The sequence below is a fragment of the Camelina sativa genome, chromosome 20 (assembly GCF_000633955.1).
Source record: "Camelina sativa cultivar DH55 chromosome 20, Cs, whole genome shotgun sequence".
Classification (NCBI taxonomy): domain Eukaryota; kingdom Viridiplantae; phylum Streptophyta; class Magnoliopsida; order Brassicales; family Brassicaceae; genus Camelina; species Camelina sativa.
The window spans coordinates 1,262,868-1,282,592 of NC_025704.1; the positions used below are offsets into that span (position 1 = coordinate 1,262,868).

Sequence of the window (19,725 nt, forward strand, 5' to 3'; positions counted from 1 at the left end):
AAAAAAAAAAAAAAAAAAAAGCTACATGCATTGGTCTCACAAAAAAAGAGGTATGTAAAATTACGTCACGTGGTACGGTTATGTAAATTGCTGCGCGAAGATCTCGTGACTAATAAATCACAATAATTATTATTAGTACAATAAAATTATATGGACCGTTAAATATTGCAAAAACCATATAATAATAATAATTAAAAAAAAAAAAAAACAGTAGAAAAAGTGAAATGGACGATGGGGAATTGCGAGACTCGGGTGTTGGACCCCCTCCGCCACACTCAACACTCATCTTTTAAGCAATCGTCTGTTTCGTTCGTTTCGCAATCACAAAATTTTTTTATTAGCAAAATTAGCAAACCCGCCACTCGTTTGATTTCCAGATTTTTCTCCAGATCTCTCTGTCTTCCGATTTTCTCGGTTTTTTTTTTTCTTTTTCTGATTGAGTCACTGTAGGAGTCACCGGCGGTGAAGGATATGGTGGTGATACACGGAGTCTCTGTTACTCCACGCTTTCCTCTTCCTTCTTCCTCTGCTCGACCTCTTACCACCGCCTTTAATGGCAATTCCAGCCTCTCTTTCTTCCTGAAGAAACACCCTCTCTCTCGTACGCCTCTTTCTCAGGACGCCATTGTTTTACTGAGTGTACTTAATTGATTTCTGAGAATGATTTAGCTGATTCGTTACTTGACTAACTCCGATGAACTAAACTCAAATGTTGTAGTACGATTAAACAATAGGAGTTAGATCAGCTGCTTTGTAGGCTTCTCTATTGTGAGATCAGCTGGCTCCGAGTAGTGTATTTTAGTTGAATTTTATTCATCTGTTATTGATGAATTTTGAGCAAACATGATTGTAGATACACCTCTTGATTAGATCCATGTCTGTAGGGAAGATCTTTGCTGGGAAACAATCTGCGGAGTTTGATTCTATCGCTGCCTCTGATAAAGTCTTAGTACCTGATAATCTTGATGATGATCCCAGCAGTTTTTCTCAAGAACCACAGGTGGATATCTTTTGTCTATCTCTCTCTCCTCTTTAATCAGTGAGTTAGAGGCAAAATGTTTAGAGGTTGAACCTTATGTGCATTGCAAATTTGTAGATATTTTTAACACGAAACCCCATTTTTTTAATTCCTTTTTGTAGAGATTTGATCTAGAAATTCAAACAATGGAAGAGAACGAGGCAGTAAGAACAGAAGTCCAGTCGTCTGTTTTTGATCCGAGTAACGTCGTCAAGGAGAGAGGGCTGAAACCAAGAATAGTTCCCCCGCCTAGTGATGGGAAGAAAATATACGATATAGACCCCATGTTACGAAGTTACAGCAGTCATCTTGATTACCGGTATTATTTATTTGTCCTGCGAGTTGTTTCGTTTTTACTAGGGATACCTGCTTGATGTAAGGCATCCAAATCTTATTTATTGAAGGATTTTTTCTCACATTTGATGTAGAAGTTTGTAGTAAGGCTAGATGTTGTTGTTACTTTTTGATCTCGCTTAAGTATCTTGCATTTATTTTGGCTACAGTTATGGACAGTATCGAAGATTGCGTGAGGAAATAGACAAGTATGAGGGTGGTCTGGAGGCATTCTCTCGTGGCTATGAAAAGTTAGGATTTTCGCGCAGGTAACTATTTACTATCACCAATAATTCTTTATGGGTATTGCAACAAAGAAGAACGAGTCATTGGATACTAGATGTATATTGAGTTTTAGTAGACATTCGTTCTTATCACAGGGTTTCTAGATTTTGGAACTCGTGAAATGTGTTTTATATAGTGATCATTTTTTGCATCTTTAGAAATTTTGCAGTAAGAAAATCCTGATTGTAGCCAAACTAGTCTTGTTTCAGCTATATTTTCTTAACGCTGCAGTGTCACTTTTATATAATTTCATCAATAGTATATGATATGATTCTCTAATGGTAGTTTCATTGCAATTTCAGTGACGCCGGTATAACTTATAGAGAGTGGGCGCCTGGAGCTAAGGTATGTTTCTTTTAGTTTTCCACTAATAATTATAAGTGTGTTTTACTAATAGGAACACTGAAGACTGTAGCCAGAATCTTAGCATTTGCATTTTGTGACACAAAGTAAATAGTGGTCATATAACAAGGGCCGAATACTGTTCTACAGTCACTATGTGGTAGAAATGCTATACCTGGTCATGTGAGGATTAACTTATAAATCTTCCTGGCCGATCTTGGACAATCTGAGAATTGGTTTAGGAATTATGAAAACCTGTCCCATGTAGGAGTGATTGGTTCCTCAATCAAACCTAAGTGTATGAGGTTTAGCATGTTAGTTGCATCTCTGTGGCAACTCGTTCTTCTTGTTTGTATATGTGTTTTTCTGTTATGAGTGTGCATATTTTCTAAGTAATTTGGTTGCTTATCTAAATTTCTGTCCTCGCCTGTTTCAGGCTGCATCACTTATCGGAGATTTTAACAACTGGAATCCTAACGCAGATATCATGACTCGGGTATGGCCTATTGACTACTTTGCTTAAATTCCTTATGCTTCTTTATGGTTGGAAAATTCATTTGAAGTTTGAAAATATGGGATTTAGACCAGTGATTCTCTTATCAAATCGTTTACAGAATGAATTTGGTGTTTGGGAGATCTTTTTGCCCAACAACACTGATGGTTCGCCTGCAATTCCTCATGGCTCACGTGTAAAGGTAACTAACAAGTCCCTTCATTCATTCATTTCTGCTCCCCACAATTGTTACATGCTTTATCGTAAAGAGATGTTCTCACGGTTGCAAACAATCGTTTTTATATTATGCACAGAAAGATATGTTTTCTGCTGCGTATGTTTCAAATTTAGTTTCAGCATCAGATATAGAAAGTGATTGTTCTGGTCATCTACGTAGAAATCCATAAAAGATGTATATCGGTAGTATTGAGTGCATCTACATTTTCTTAATATAGATTCTGCGTGTCATTTGTATACACGTGTGGATAAAATCGCAATGAGTTAATACATGTTTGGTTGGAAGTTTCTGAGAAAATTATGTAATGATGGTGAAGTAATTTCTGATGCACAAAACTCCAGATTCGTATGGATACACCATCTGGCATTAAAGACTCAATACCTGCTTGGATAAAATTCTCAGTCCAAGCTCCAGGTGAAATCCCATTCAATGGGATATACTATGATCCTCCAGAAGAGGTAATAAGGTCATGCAATCTTTTGAATATTATATTGTGGAAAACGATTGTGCCTGTGCTAGTATGAAGTTTTTGAAAGTTCAGATTTATAGATTAGCTGGTACTGTCAAAGCAAAAGTCGTGGATTTCTTTTCTGGACTATCTCAAACGCATATGTTTATTTAATCAATAGATTCGGTTATCTATTATCGTTTATGGTCCTATTAACTAACATCAGCAGATACTTTTGGTTGTCCTTTCAACGGTTCTTAATTTCTTTTCAGGAGAAATATGTATTCAAACATCCTCAACCAAAGAGACCTAAGTCGCTGAGGATTTATGAAGCACATGTTGGCATGAGTAGCACGGTGTGTGTCTGCCTCTTTGTCTTAAATTATTTTATTATGGTCCTTAACATCTGCTTTTGTTCAGTATGGTTGTTCGAGTTCGACTATAATGACATCGATCCCATTTCTGGAGATTTTTCTATATCACTTGAATGATGAGAGTATAATTTTCTGGAGATTTCTCTATATCACTTGAATGATGAGAGTATACTTGTTATGCAGGAACCAATGGTCAATACTTATGCTAACTTTAGAGATGATGTTCTTCCACGCATCAAAAGGCTTGGCTATAATGCTGTTCAAATCATGGCTATACAAGAACATTCATATTATGCCAGTTTTGGGTATTCTTTGACCTGAGTTCTATTAGAATCCTAGATATTCTCATATAATTTAGTGTTGCAAAACTATACCGCCCTTCAGCCTTTCTGATATGATGCTATCTGTTTTTTATTGTTTTTATTTTACGAAGGAACATGCCGTTTCCGTTATGAACGCAGGTACCATGTCACAAACTTTTTTGCCCCTAGCAGTCGTTGTGGGACACCAGAGGAACTAAAATCACTTATAGACAGAGCTCATGAGTTAGGCCTGGTCGTTCTGATGGATATTGTTCATAGGTAGTGAAAGTTTTCATGATAGCATACAATCAGATCCACCTTTTGGTCTTCCACTAGTCATTTGATATTGCCATTCTCTAACTTGTGCAGCCATGCTTCAAAAAATACATTGGATGGACTGAACATGTTTGATGGAACTGATGCTCACTATTTCCACTCTGGACCTCGGGGTAACCATTGGATGTGGGACTCACGTCTTTTCAATTATGGGAGCTGGGAAGTATGTAACTTTGTGAACTTTAAAGCAAAATATTGCAAACAGCCAACTTCCTTTAGCACTATTAGTTCTAACTCTCTCTTTTCTTACAGGTATTACGATATCTCCTTTCAAATGCACGGTGGTGGCTAGAAGAATACAAGTTTGATGGATATAGATTTGATGGTGTTACCTCAATGATGTATACCCATCATGGACTCTCGGTACTTCAAACTTTTCTACAATAGATGGCTTTGCTAAAATGCATTTTTTATTTGCTTTTCCCATGTTCCTTTCCGATTGTGTCAGGTTTTACGCATGTCTTACATCGGTCTGTTGACCTACTCTTTTGTGTTTCAAATAGGTTGGATTTACTGGGAATTACACTGAGTACTTTGGATTGGAAACTGATGTGGATGCTGTGACTTATTTGATGCTGGTAAATGATATGATTCATGGGCTCTACCCTGAAGCGATTACCGTTGGTGAAGATGTAAGTTTTCTGAATGTCTTCTTTATAACCACCGATTTTTTGACAATTTTTTTGCTATGTCTTTCCTAGTTCCTATATCACCTTCACCCTCGAAATAAGGTTTACAAACTTACCACGCTACATAAAAACAAGTATGTAGAGCCATAGGGATACATATGGGTTTAACATATTAATGATAGTCCAATGCAGAAGATTAACCAAATCAATGTCAACTAACAAATGGAAGGTTGTCTATATTTTCCGTGGTGCCTATTTCTGTTATATTTGCTTATAGAATCGTTTCGTTTCAGGTTAGTGGTATGCCAACATTTTGTATTCCTGTCCAAGATGGTGGCGTTGGATTTGACTACCGTTTACACATGGCCATAGCTGATAAGTGGATAGAAATTCTCAAGTGAGTTTCTTTCTGCTTTCTTACTGCATTATCTTTTAAATTGCAACCTCTTTAATGATTGGTGAAATGAGTCCATCTTACTCTCCACCATGTTATGTGGTGAAGGAAGAGAGATGAAGACTGGCAAATGGGCGACATCGTCTACACACTTACTAATAGAAGGTGGTCAGAGAAGTGTATTTCTTATGCTGAAAGTCATGACCAAGCTCTTGTTGGTGACAAAACAATTGCCTTCTGGTTAATGGACAAGGTAGAGGCCATTATACTTCTCTATATTCATCAAACTAAATTTTACAAGTTATGTGGATAATGTTTGTTCGTTTCCAGGATATGTATGATTTCATGGCAGTAGACAGACCATCAACCCCTCTTATCGATAGAGGAATAGCTTTGCATAAAATGATTAGACTTATAACTATGGGATTAGGCGGTGAAGGGTACTTAAATTTTATGGGTAACGAATTCGGACATCCAGGTACTGTATCGTTTAAGTTCTTTCGTTTAGCTTTGTACAAAATTGGTTTGAGAGTACATTTCTTGATCGTCTCCTGCGATCTTCAGAATGGATCGATTTTCCTAGAGGCGAGCAGCGTCTTTCTGATGGGAGCGTGATTCCTGGCAACAACTTCAGTTATGACAAATGCCGCCGCAGATTCGATCTAGTAAGTACTTACAATCTGGCTAAGTCCAACATAACTCAAGATGAATGCTTTGCTGTGTTCTGATTCAGAAAATTTCATATATAGGGGGATGCAGATTATCTCAGGTACCGCGGACTGCAAGAATTTGATCAGGCAATGCAACATCTTGAAGAGAAATACGGTGTAAGTCTCCAAGTTACAATCTTTGTAGATCATGTCAATCACCCAGTGGCTTTTATTCTGATTTTACGTTTGAGCAGTTTATGACTTCAAAGCACCAATTCATATCACGAAAAGACGAAGGAGATAGAGTAATCATATGCGAAAGAGGTGATCTCGTCTTTGTCTTCAACTTCCACTGGACCAGCAGCTACTTTGATTACCGTATTGGTTGCTCCAAGCCTGGCAAATATAAGGTATACACATCCAACTCTTCTTTTGAAACAATTGGGGCATTGGCATTGGTTGTAGATAGAATCCTATATCCCTTACTACTTTTCAACATTCCAGATCGTATTGGACTCAGATGATCCTCTGTTTGGTGGATTCGGAAGGCTTGATAGCAAGGCAGAATATTTCACATATGTAAGAAAAATGAAACCATTCTAGTTAAAGTTTACATTCATTGTGACTGTCCAAATCTCTTGACCCAATCATGCCAATGCAGGATGGCTCATACGACGGACGACCCTGCTCGTTCATGGTCTATGCACCGTGTAGAACCGCTGTGGTTTATGCTTTAGCAAACCACGATTAGGACTTTCAGACTTTGGATCCAAAAACTACAAATCATAACCAGAGAAGAGAGAGTCTGAAAATGTGTTTACTTCATTAGATTGTAATGATGTGAACAAAGTCAACCTAGAATGTAAAGTCTGGTAACGAAAATATTTGAAACACTAATCCGCAAATATAGCACTTGATCAAGCAAGCCAATTACATAATCAGGAATAAACAGGTCATTGATGTTCAAACGACTGAACGGCTTCTGTTCTGTGTGGCCAAATTGGCCAATGATAGGTATAAAGGATCTCTTTTTTTTTTCTTTCTCCAAATCAATTTTTTTTTGTTTTTATATCTGAAAAGTGAAAACAAAAGGATTTTATGAATTCTTTAACAATTAAATGACATAATCCAAAATCCGATTAATTTTTTTTGGTAATTTTTATATTCCAATTTTACTATGATTTTAAATTTTATTTAAAAGTTGTGAGGAAAAGAAATCAAAACTTTTTAAAATTTAATTTCAAATATTAAATACACATCACAATGTGAAAGCAATAGGAATTTATGGAATCTCTAACAATCAAAAGATAGGATCCAAAATTCAGTTACTTTTCACACAGTTTTGTAAATTCAATATTCAAAATATCTATTAAAAAATTTTATTTTTCAAGAAAAAAAAACCTCAAAAAAAAAAATTATTTGAAAATAAAAACAAATCAAAATTTTAAAAATCATTGTTTACTTAACATTATCAAACAAATCAAAATTTTAAAAATCATTGTTTACTTAACATTATCAAATAATTTTAATATTTGAAAATATTTAAAATACTAATCCGGGAATGTAGCACTTGATCAAGCAAGCCAATTACATAATCAGGAATAAACCGGTCATTGATGTTCAAACGACTCAACGGCTTCTGTTCTGTGTGGCCAATTATAGGTATAAAGGATCTCTTTTTTTTTTTCTCCAAATCAATTTATTTTTGTTTTTATATTTGAATTTTTTAACAATTAAATGACATAATCCAAAATCCGATTAATTTTTTTTTGGTAACTTTTATATTCCAATTTTACTATGATTTTAAATTTTATTTAAAAGTTGTGAGGAAAAGAAATCAAAACTTTTTAAAATTCAATTTCAAATATTAAATCCACATCACAATGTGAAAGCAATAGGAATTTATGGAATCTCTAACAATCAAAAGACAGGATCCAAAATTCAGTTAGTTTTCACACAGTTTTGTAAATTCAATATTTAAAATATCTATTAAAAAACTTTTATTTAAAAAAAAAAATTGAAAATAATTGAAAATAAAAACAAATCAAAATTTTAAAAAACATTGTTCACTTAACATTATCAAATCTTTAAAATCTAAAAAAATGGTATCTTTTATATTCCAATTTTACTATGATTTTAAATTTTATTTAAAAGTTGTGAGGAAAAAAAATCAAAATTTTTAAAAATTCAATTTCAAATATTAAATTCACATCACAATGTGAAAGCAATTAGAATTTATGGAATCTCTAACAATCAAAAGACAGGATCCAAAATTCAGTTAGTTTTCACACAGTTTTGTAAATTCAATATTCAAAATATCTATTAAAAAAACTTTTATTTTTCAAAAAAAAAAAATCTCAAAAAATATATATTTGAAAATAAAAACAAATCAAAATTTTAAAAATCATTGTTCACTTAACATTATCAAATCTTTAAAATCTAAAAAAAACAAATATAAGATGGGGATGGAAATTAACCTGAGCAATGATGATGATACGATTAGCGAGAAAAAGGAAATCAGACAACTATCTTCATGGGCTTGTAACTTTCTGATGGGCTAGAATTTCTTTCTTCGGGCCCAAAAGGTTTGGAGCGTCTCTTACGATCGCAACACCATTCTCGAAGGAACACAACAGAACAGCCACCCACCTCCACCGGACCACCGCAACATAGAAAAAGCCGAAGGCCCGAAGCAGTTATCATCGCACACATCTAGTTAGAACCATATATCTACAGAGATGATAAAGAAACTGAGTTAGGATTCAAAACGAGGAAACCTTTTGAGAACAACAAGAAACAGAGACGAGAAAAATACCTTTTGAGAACGAACAGAGTCGACACATGTTCGTCGCTTCGAGAACATAGCTTTCACTTTCGCTTTCATATCGTCCGCTCCAAAGAAAACAATCGTATCCTTTTTTTTTTTTTGGTTTAAAGAATCGAACAACACTCAACTTAACAAAACGATCGATCATGGGTCTCTCTCTCTCACAGAGTCTCAGTTTATATAACCGTGTCTGATTCTGATCGGAATAAGAAAAAAAGGAAAAAACTTTGTAATGCCCTAAAAAGGAAAAACGTTACATATGTGTGTATATATATATAGATACCCGGTTTAAATTGATTTGGTTTAGATGGTGAATAGTTCCGGTTTAAGTTGATTTACGGTTAAGGCAATCACGCTCCTTTCCTTTTGCATCCCATTATTAAAGAATCCAACGGTCATCGTAGATCGCATCAGATAAACGGCTAAAAAAGCAAATTCTCTTGGAAGAAGAAAGAAAGAACTCAGAAGAAGATGCAACCGACAGAGACGACGACGTCGCAGCCGGCGCCGGCGGAACAAGGCCGTCGGCGGAACAAGGCCGTCGGCTTAAGGATCAGTTATCAGAGAGTATGAGTTTCAGTAGTCAGATGAAGAAGGAAGATGATGAGATGTCGCTGAAAGCTTTGTCGGCGTTTAAAGCTAAAGAAGAGGAGATCGAGAAGAAGAAGATGGAGATTAGAGAAAGAGTTCAAGCTCAGCTTGGTCGTGTTGAAGACGAGTCCAAGCGTCTCGCTATGATTCTCGAGGTTTGATTTCTAATTTATTACTTTTATTATTTCAATTCGATTCAGTTGCTGCTTTAGGTTTTACATCGTAGTGTAGATTTAGATCAAGTTCTTAGGGCTTAGAGAGACTAAAAGCGGAGAACAATTTTGAACTCGTTTTCGGATTTAGTGGCTAAAATTAGAAAGCTGGATTTAGTTTGGTTGTAGGGTTTTTGTTTCCAATTTTAGGTTCTAGATTTGTGGAAAATTTTCATAGTTTTGAGCATATATACTGTGTTGTAAAGATGATCACTGACTCGTGATCTAAACCTGATTGGGGAAAGAAGAAGATCTAAGGTTGATTTGTGGATGATGTATGTTTGGTGAGTCTGATGCTTTGATTGTTAAAAATTATGCAATTTCAGGAACTTGAAGGTTTTGCTGATCCCATGAGGAAGGAAGTTACAATGGTGCGGAAGAAGATTGATTCTCTTGACAAAGAATTAAAGCCATTGGGGAATACTGTTCAGAAAAAGGTTTGGGTTTTTTTGTGTTTGAGAATTTCAATGCTTTTTGCTCTTTCTCTGGGATGCTAAGAACTAAGATCATGATCATTAATCAAACTGACTTGATACAGAACGATGTGTTCAGGAAGGATTCTTAGGATGCTAACCTGTTTTTCGTTTTTCCATAATGTGCAGGAAACAGAGTACAAGGATGCTCTTGAAGCATTCAATGAAAAGAACAAGGAGAAGGTGGAGCTGATCACCAAGCTACAGGAGGTTTGTTCATTTATTCTCACTTCTCTCTCTCTACTTTTGCCTAATAAAATCAGGTGTGTTGAATAGAACGTTACAAAACTGGTTTGTTCATGCCATATGTATCTGGATGGTGTGTGTGTTTGGTCCAACGAATTGGTTTCTCGTTCATCAAACTAATAGGTTTTAAGCTGTTTTGGGACATAACGATTCCCATTACCTTCCTTTAGAACCCTACATTGCTTTAGTTTTGTTTCAAGATTCCCATTGAAAGAGGGTAAATTATCTTACTGAGTTTTGGTATCCAGTCGCCAAGTTTGTTATTCTTAATAGTTGGAATCCTGTTTCTAAAACGAGTTCCACTATTTTGAAAGTGAGATCAGTAGAGACAAGTTTGAGTGATTTGCATTGTATATTTGCAATTAGTTCCTCCAAACTAGATTCAACACATGATCGTAGACAGTTAGACATCCAAAAGACCAGTCACGCGTTTATTTGCATTTTTGTCTGTAATTGGCTAAATCAAAAGAGCTGTTCTTATGTGTTTTTGTAACGGTTTTTGAGACTTGATGGGGTTTCTTCTATTTTGATGAATGTGCGCAGTTGGAGGGACAAAGCGAGAAACTGAGGTTCAAGAAGCTGGAGGAGCTAAGCAAGAACATTGATCTAACCAAACCTTAAGTGTTGGACGAGCACAGTCACTGGGATTGGGCTTTTGAAACTTTTTATAAAAATATCACTCGTAAAATCACTGTTTAGAGTATTTTCATTGTTCTTTTATGATTGTAGTAACATAATATATATAAAATAAAGAGTAAGAAGATATGGTTTTGAACTAGATGTTGCAAAGAAAATGTAACAAAGTTACCTTGGCACTACATTTATCGACGTGTGATTGGCAGAAATTGTAATAATAATGTAAAGCAACTATGTTTGTCCAGAGCATTTTGATACATGACTATAACATGAAGACATAAACCATTTCAAATCTCTCTAATTGTAATTTAAAGTATACCATATTTGAAAATCCTGACTTGAGAATTTCAGCTGTACATGAGAAAATCAAACTGACCATGAGTTGCATGTCTAGGATCTGAGTTAATATTAATAGATAGGCATGCTAGGATCAAGTTAAGAGAGTAATGTATTTGAAATAAGGTTTGTCAATATACGAGAGTATATAACATTATCTAATGTACCCCTACTAGTTCAATATATAAATGTAGAAATCATTAATATCTTGTAAGAATATGAATCTGCTATACTTTGGAATTTATTAAAGAAAAATCAAATAGAGTTCAAACGAAAATGGAATAATCAAACGTTTGGTTTGGTGGAAGTATCAACGATGTTTCCTTAATTTGTATGAGCATCTCTCACCTTATTTTATTGAATCTGAAAGTGCATGCATCTACAATAATTAATCAATACTTAGCATATATCTACAATGTTCCAAGTTCTAGACCTATCCATGAGATATCTCATGTCTCTCTTTATATGTGTAATCATATCAAACACATTTTCTGTTGCTCTCGATCGAATATTTCTTTTTCTTATAATACATTATACATATACTCCTCATATTCCTTTATTATTTTATAAAATCGTATGTGATGTTTTATTTTGTTTAGTATGATCCTTATCGCAGAAATGGCCGAGACATCAATCATATATAGGCATGTCACCGTCTTTCACTCAGATCAAAACTCTGTGTAAATTTATTATGCGTGTCAGTGTGTGTTCTCTAAAATGTTCGGTGCCGCAATAGTCCGAATACGTTAAAAACATTAGGTTTCTATTTTAAAACAAAGATCGACTAATTTACATGAGAGACTAGACTTCAATATATTTTCTTATAATTCAATGAGATGTGCGTTGAATGAGTGTATGTACCAGTCGTGCATGAGCATGGAGGAAAGCTACAAATCAAGCGACACGATCCAAGTTTAAGATACATACGGACACATATTGTCTCACAATAAGTCAAAAGTCACAAGCTTTTTTAATAGGACCAATATTTTTTGTTTCAATAATTCATAATGTATCTAATATATAGGTTGGTGTTTATATTTTAGCTATTATTGAATCCCTTCTAACATAAATTGTATTGGGACATGCTTATTTTGGCTCTGCCCATATCTCTTCAATATATCTCGTCGGTTCACATGAATAGCCGTATACCTACAAATACAACAATTGATAAATAATACTACACGTCTACGTATATACTAATATATCCAAACATCATATATGGTTATATTACTGATATAGATTTCTTGTCTCTGTCCTTATTTTTTCTTATGGCTTCTTCCTCCGAAGCTTCTCAAAGAGAAATAAAATTCGCAAAATCTTGCAAGTTGCAATTACAAAGAAAAAAAAAAACAGGAAGAACCGAAGAAGGTAGATATCAAATTAGTGAAACGTGCATGCAAATAATCAAGTGTTTTTTAATCATTAAGGGTAAGTAATAAACATGTGTTCTACATATTTAAAATAAGAAACTACATGGACAGTTCTATNTTTTTTTTTTTTTTTTTTGATCAAAGAGGTGGACAGTTCTATACCAAATCAGTGAATCACCCATATTTGCATAATTACATACAAAAAACCTACTTTTCTTATGAAATGCTACCTTTTGTACAGAAAACAATATTAAGTGTACCTTGCTCATATCTTAAATTCAGTGTCAAATATTTATCTTTCTAGTTACAAATATTAACGTTAAACAACAAGATAGATATTTCAGTATTTGTATAGGTTTTATATTTTTCGTCGCCTATATCACATATTTTTTAATCGTATGCTTACAGATCACAATATAGGCTTATTGGAAAAACACAGCAAATAATCGTGGAGAAAAAAAAGAGAAAAGAACCATTTCATACATGTACTCTCCCAAAAGTGCGAGTTTTTACCTGTAAAAATTATTAGTGTCAGTTTACACTTGTAATCTAATAAAATTTAAAATTTATACCTGTATTTTTTAAATTGAACCGAATTCGGAGTCCACATTTATGGATGCTAACTCAGACTCCACGCATACAATGACGTCACATCGTGTTTGTGAAACGACACCGTTTCAAATTTAGATTTCAGAGTTTTGCTAGCATTTTTGATAGATTTCTTCCAAAGTTTGTTTCCCTTGTTTTGGATTTGGTTTCCTTTTATCTAGCTTTCAATTTTGTCTTTCTTGTGTGTTTTGCATTGTCAAATTTTGCATTTGTGGCTTCACGCCGTTAGGTTTTGATGTTTGATTCATATTGTTTGATTCAGTTTTCCATATCTCTATCTAGAATACATCTTGCATTGTGTGTGGCTTCACCCTCAAACCATATTTTGATAATTTTATAGAATATTTGTAATTTATTGTCAGTAATGTTTTCTAAATAGTATAAATTCAATTCTAAATTGAAAACATCTGAAAGTCTAATTTTATTTTATTAAAATTGTTTCAATTCATAATTTTTAAACAATTAAAATATATATTTATAAAATAATAATTATTAATTAATATCACTATAAATTAACAAAATGTCATGGTCCTAACATTATTAACTAGGTAGTAGCTCATGCGTTGTTTGGGTTATTATATAATCGCTATTCTATTTTGTATAAATAACATAAACTAATATGTTACTATTATTTTGTTTTTTGTGTGTATATTTTACTTATGTTTTGCTTATATTTTACATATATTTTGATTATTATTTCTTGTTAATTTACTTTTTTCATATTAAAAATATATTTAAGAATGTGAACTTGTCATATTAGACCATGAGTTTGTGTATTTGTTAAACCGACTTAGATTTGTTACCGTTTTAGCAATAAATCTAATATATTGCATTGATAATGGTATCATGAATTTTAAATGTTTGACTTTTTGGATTCTTATTATGTTTTAAAATATAAGTAGACCAACATATGGATTTAAATTACAATGTTTTACAGTATATGAATTTTTAATTATTTCAGGTTAATTTTAAAAATAAAATGCTGGAATAATATCACTCATATACATTTTTAATATGAATCTATAAAAGATGAATTATAATGTATTTGAGTTTGATTTTTTTATTATAGTTAAAAAATAATCTCAAAATAGTAGTTAAATCAGGTGTTAGTCGCAAATCATTCAAGTGGTAGTTGCAAAACTGTTGCACATTTGCAACTAATTTGCAACTATTTAACAGCACATTTACAATTAATTTACAACTATTTTACATCACATTTGCAACTATTTTACATCACATTTGCAATAGACTAAAATGCAGGTTTTTTTGTAGTGAAACCAAATCTGCTCCGGTCCATATTGAAGCAGACGTGGACAGCTTGCTGGTCCATTGCACCAACAAGACAGCTTGCTGGTCTATTGCACCAACAAGACAGATTGTTAGTCTATTGCACCAATAATTAAAGGTATATAATTATATATTAATAAATTATTTTAATTATTAGAAAATTATTTTAATCATTAATAAATTTATCAATGTATAAGATAATTATTGATTTATTTAATATATTATTAATGATAAAACCATTATTAAATTGATGCAAAAAAATCATTAATCATTATTTACAAATTATAATTTATTAATGATTATTATTTTTATTTTTATTTTTAATAATATATGATTATATACCTTTGAAATAAAATAATTATTAATAAATTATTATTTATGATTAATGATTTTTTCTTCTTAAATTTATAAGTAGTTAAAATAAGTTTATTAATTTGTTTAAGATATTATTAATGGTTTAATTATTTTATTATTTTAATAATAAATTAAGTATTGATATAATTTATTATACAATGTTTATAATTAGAATATGTTAACAGATATATAATCATTAAATTTAACTTTGTTATGATATGATTGATGGATCAACTGGTTATGTTATGTGCTAAAATTGATAGTGGTTATGGGTTTGAACGGTAAGTATTGGCTTTTTCAGTTTTTTCTGAATTGAATGGAGCAAAACGACGTTGTTTATGAACACGATACCACATCAGCGTCTATAAATATGAATTCCGAATTTTACTCAATTTAAAAAAAAAAAATATATATATATATATATATATATATATATGAATTTTGAATTTTATTAGAGTATATATTTAAATTGGCACTAAGAATTTGTAGAGGTAAAAATTCCTTTTTTAAAATTACAAGTATTAAATAGTCATTTTCCCAAAACAAAAAAAGAGGAAAAACGCGAAAGAAAAAGAATCCAATGAAAGAAACAGGCCACGTCACCAAACCGCGAATTATGGACGTCCATAACAAGCGGCTGAACAAAACGCCGACCCTTACTTGACACGTGTCGATATACGGGTGAAACGCACGCACGTGTGTCTGGACGCACACGTAGCTTGTCCTTAGTTTTTTTTTAATGTGACGGTGCTCTCACTAACCAAAGACTGAATTAAAACAAAAGAAAATAATAAGAATAATAATAATAATGGACCCCAATTTGATTTTCTAATATTCATGAATCGATGTCTCATGTCTTATACTAGATATAATCATAAAAGTAAGTACTAGTACTATTTAATCAATTACTTCACTTTATTATGACAAACTGTACTTATTTCTTATGGAGTATATATAACTAACTTCAAATTTAACATTTTTTAAGAAATTGGATAGTACAACAACCGTAATATAAGAATCACTAGATTTTCTTACCACGCGTCATAATATTTTAGTTAGTAGGTAAAACGTGAGTCATTACGCTGATTTGTTATGTAGTAAGAGTTTTCAAAACTTGGTACAAAGTAAAATATATTGACATTTTGACGTACGAGTTTTAGTTTTTATTAATTCGATCATGTCAAGATTGACAGTTGGTTAAATGTTAATGATGAAACACAAAAGTATGTAAAGAAAGAAGAAAAATCGAATATGATACAAAAGTTTTGGATTCCGAAATATATATAATTATATTACCAATCAAATACAGGGATATTAACAACAAAACTATAATGTATATATTTTTAATTTGTTATTATGTAATATGAACGGACCGAATGGTCATAAACGAGATAGCCTCGTTTAACATGTTCCAATGCCATCTTTTATCCGTAACACCAAAAAAGCATATGTTATACTGCGAGTTCGAGTACAATTTGGATTGGGTTTTAATTACCCGGCCGGTCAATACCTAACAAAAAATACAACTAAATTATTCATGTGATTTAGACTAAATAATTGAGAACCCAAAGTATCATAAGAAAAAATAAATAACGTTGGGCAAAAGAATAACAATATAAAATTGGGTATGTCCGAAGTTTGTCTTGACATGCGAAAACAAGAAGAATATTGAGAAACTACTTACCAAACACCAACCACTAGAAGCGCCAACCTTACCTAAATACAAAGGTGATTGCATTCATAACTAAATAATTAGTTCTTGAGATAAACCTAAAATCTAGTATTTATTATGTTCATTATATACTTATCCTTTGTAAAGTTGTCGGGGTTTTACTACCTGACTTGTCTTAGTTTCAAACCTTAATTAGTAGCTAGAGTCGTGTAATAACAATCCATATAGTTGATAGTTCCCTACCACTCCGATCATTTCACATATATTTTATATTAACATATAAATAAATATCTAGGCATTTTAGTCTAGTTGTATATACACAAGAGTCACAGGGATGTACATTTTTATTTACATATACAATATTTTAAAACAATTTTTGCGTTTGAGTTGCCTCATATTTACTTGGTTTAACTTTAACAATTGGAGTAGCATGTATCATAAAGTTTTATCCGAAGGAAAAATTATAGTACTCTCGAAGTGTCATTATAAATCTTAGTGTAGAAGTTTTTTTTTTTTACTTATATTGTAAAATTGTAATAATGTCAGTATAATTTTTATTGCATTTATACAAACACTGGTATAATTAATGAAAAGTTGCTTTCTAGTAAAGTGTCTCAATCATAGAACTGTCTTTTTCTATGCCAGTTAAGCACAATAATTAGGATTTTTGTTAAATGACATTATAAATGTTTCTGTCTATCCTATGGAATGTAATAATAACATACCAATCTATACTTTTTGGGTATAATAAAATACATGTAATTATTATAACATATGTAGTATAATGTTTCTCCCATACTGACTAATCATTTCAAGTTTGATTATCATATATCCCCCAAAAAAAACTTTGTGACCGTGACACAATCAAAAAGTTGATCATCACGCCACCAATAAAGATGTAGTGGCTGAGGCTCAACACATTTTTATGTTCTTTCGTACGTTAATCATAGAAAGTAATTGATGTTAACATTTCTTGAACACTCACAATCCACTGTCATGGAACATACTTTGCCTTCCATTTTATCGCTAGACTACAAGCATGCGATTGGTTACATTATCATGAATAGTAAATATCTATAAAATTGCAATATATTCTTGCAAAACACAATGAACAGATTGTCAAGTCTATCTAAGAATCGTCAAATGACAATGGAAACTCATGTGATCTCACAAAATGTCAAAAAAAAACAAACCAATTATTATGGAACTCCTTATAAATATTAATTAGGTATTTTTTATTTATTACAAAACTCACTTTTTCGGGTGGCTGTATAAACATTAGGAATCGCTTTTGAGCAGAAGATCATTAGTTTCCATCATTATCCACAGCATCTTTAGTTTCTACTGATGAATTTTTCTATAAACAAAGTATTTAGACCCAAATACTATCCGAAATTACGACATATGTGAAAAATCAAATGTTTTATCATATAGATAATTTTTAACAATAAATAATTTTTAAAAAAATCGTAACGACAATACTTCTAACTCAAACCTGGACCCATGAAACAAATGCCAAACTACTATTACAATGAAGTGATAGATTTTTTCTAATATTTATGACAAAATTTCATATCTGCCTAGGATACTCTCAACTTGTATATAGTTTTATGGAATGGGAATTCGCTTATCTCAGATTTTCTTGGGTAATTAAACGTGTTAATTACAACAGTTTTATGTTTATTCATGCGAATCTAAAAGACCATTATGAAAAGCTGGACCTTTTCACGCAAACCCAATGGCTCCATACAGTAAAACCTTAACTTTTAATCCTAAGAAAAGAATTTTAACTTTAGAATATACATTAAAAAATACAAGAAAAAGTATTGAACTGCAGAAAATTTTGAATGCCAATATTATTATTTTTTACTTCTTTTGCATTGCTATGAAAGTTACAGAACAGTATAAAGAGAACAAAAAATATAATTCTGCAAAGCTGTCTGATTGGAATACAAAATATAGATAGAATTACACAATGATTTTGCTATTGCGTTATTCCATTCCAAGATTCTGAATCAATCAAACCAAAATNGGCAGAAGCAGAAGCATTGCCTTGGCAGGGATTCGGTGGGTTGTAACCCAANTTGCTATTGCGTTATTCCATTCCAAGATTCTGAATCAATCATACCAAATTTTTAATTATCTGTATATTATTTTCTAAAAAAAACCAAACATCTTTTTGAAATACATCATACTATTTTAACTTTTGACCTACACAAGTTTTCAATTTGAAAAAAAAAAAAAAGAAAAAAAAAATCATCCAAAAAAAATCGATTTTATTAGAGAGAAAAGAGAAAACCCCACCCCCCACCACCACTAGCTAGAGAAGCAGAAAGTGATTGAAGGAAATAAAGGAAGGCACGCGTTGCTCTGACCTTAATATATATCTGGGAACTATATGAGGAAATAACTGTAATCAACTTTATTAAAATTACCATTCTCAGAAACACAATCATATAATTACTTCTTTTCAAAAGACAGAAGTTTACGAAAAGTTTTTTTTTTATTTCTTCTTTCATTTTAAATTAAAGTTGATGTGTCTGTGAGAGAGTATCAGAGTAACCAATCAAAATGAAAATATGAAAGCTATTATAAAATGCTTGTACCGTGTCCCTTTTTTTCTGGCCAATCTCTACGCACGACACGAGGAGCACTGTAAAACCCACAATTTTTAAAGTTATTTTTGCTGTTGTTACGTACTTTTCCAATTGTAAAAATTTGAATTTCCTTTTCAAAAAATCGTTTCGTGTATTTATCCCTTGTTCTGTATGTTGAAGTTCATATGTATGTAAGTGTAACGTTACACTAATAGTTACATCAATGTACCATAGTCCTCTTGCAACCTCCAAGAAAACAACCGTCAATCTTAATTTCATTAATTCATATGCAGTTTCTGTATCTCATTCTCATCTTAAATTTCAATTCTTTGAGACTAATCATGTGGTAAGTAACTTTTTTCTTTTTTTTTTTTTTGATCAAAGGTAGGTTTCCATTCATTCAAATAGAAACAATACAGAGGAAAGGAATTGAGATTCCAAGGTTCAACAAGTTAAAGAGATTACAAAGGTAGACTTTCCCCAAAATCATAAACAAGAAGATAAAAAACATCAAGCAATAGTCCAAGAGAGCTGTGAGACAGCCACTAAGAAGCAAGCTGAGACAGGTGAGATCATGGTTGCAAGACTGATCAACATCGACGGATCCGAGTGCTGACAAAGTAGTCACGGTCATATGACTTAGTGACATTGAGAGGTGAATCAGGGCCAAATA

General features: G+C 32.3%; 1 protein-coding gene, 1 long non-coding RNA gene and 1 pseudogene across 3 annotated transcripts; 2 read left to right on the forward strand and 1 right to left on the reverse strand.

Moving 5' to 3' along the window:
- On the forward strand, positions 238-6,793 carry LOC104768547 (1,4-alpha-glucan-branching enzyme 2-2, chloroplastic/amyloplastic-like). 2 transcript variants are annotated; one of them, XM_010492554.2, is made up of 22 exons: positions 238-601; positions 885-1,000; positions 1,141-1,337; positions 1,522-1,620; positions 1,939-1,981; positions 2,415-2,474; positions 2,593-2,673; positions 3,051-3,167; positions 3,430-3,513; positions 3,715-3,836; positions 3,993-4,112; positions 4,203-4,332; positions 4,422-4,532; positions 4,673-4,801; positions 5,092-5,195; positions 5,301-5,445; positions 5,523-5,670; positions 5,757-5,857; positions 5,942-6,019; positions 6,097-6,252; positions 6,347-6,421; positions 6,504-6,793. In XM_010492554.2, exons 1-22 carry the CDS (start codon positions 472-474, stop codon positions 6,591-6,593), a joined length of 2,436 nt encoding a protein of 811 aa, XP_010490856.1. In that variant the 5' UTR covers positions 238-471; the 3' UTR covers positions 6,594-6,793. The 2 variants fall into 2 exon arrangements, with proteins under 2 accessions (XP_010490856.1, XP_019097974.1); XM_019242429.1 differs by having other exon boundaries at positions 239-601; positions 890-1,000.
- LOC104768548 lies at positions 8,320-8,889 on the reverse strand. Its single transcript, XR_764251.1, has 2 exons — positions 8,658-8,889; positions 8,320-8,572 (listed from the first exon to the last, which is right to left on the reverse strand). It is a non-coding gene; the product is annotated as an uncharacterized LOC104768548 (long non-coding RNA).
- LOC104768549 lies at positions 9,106-11,011 on the forward strand (annotated as a pseudogene).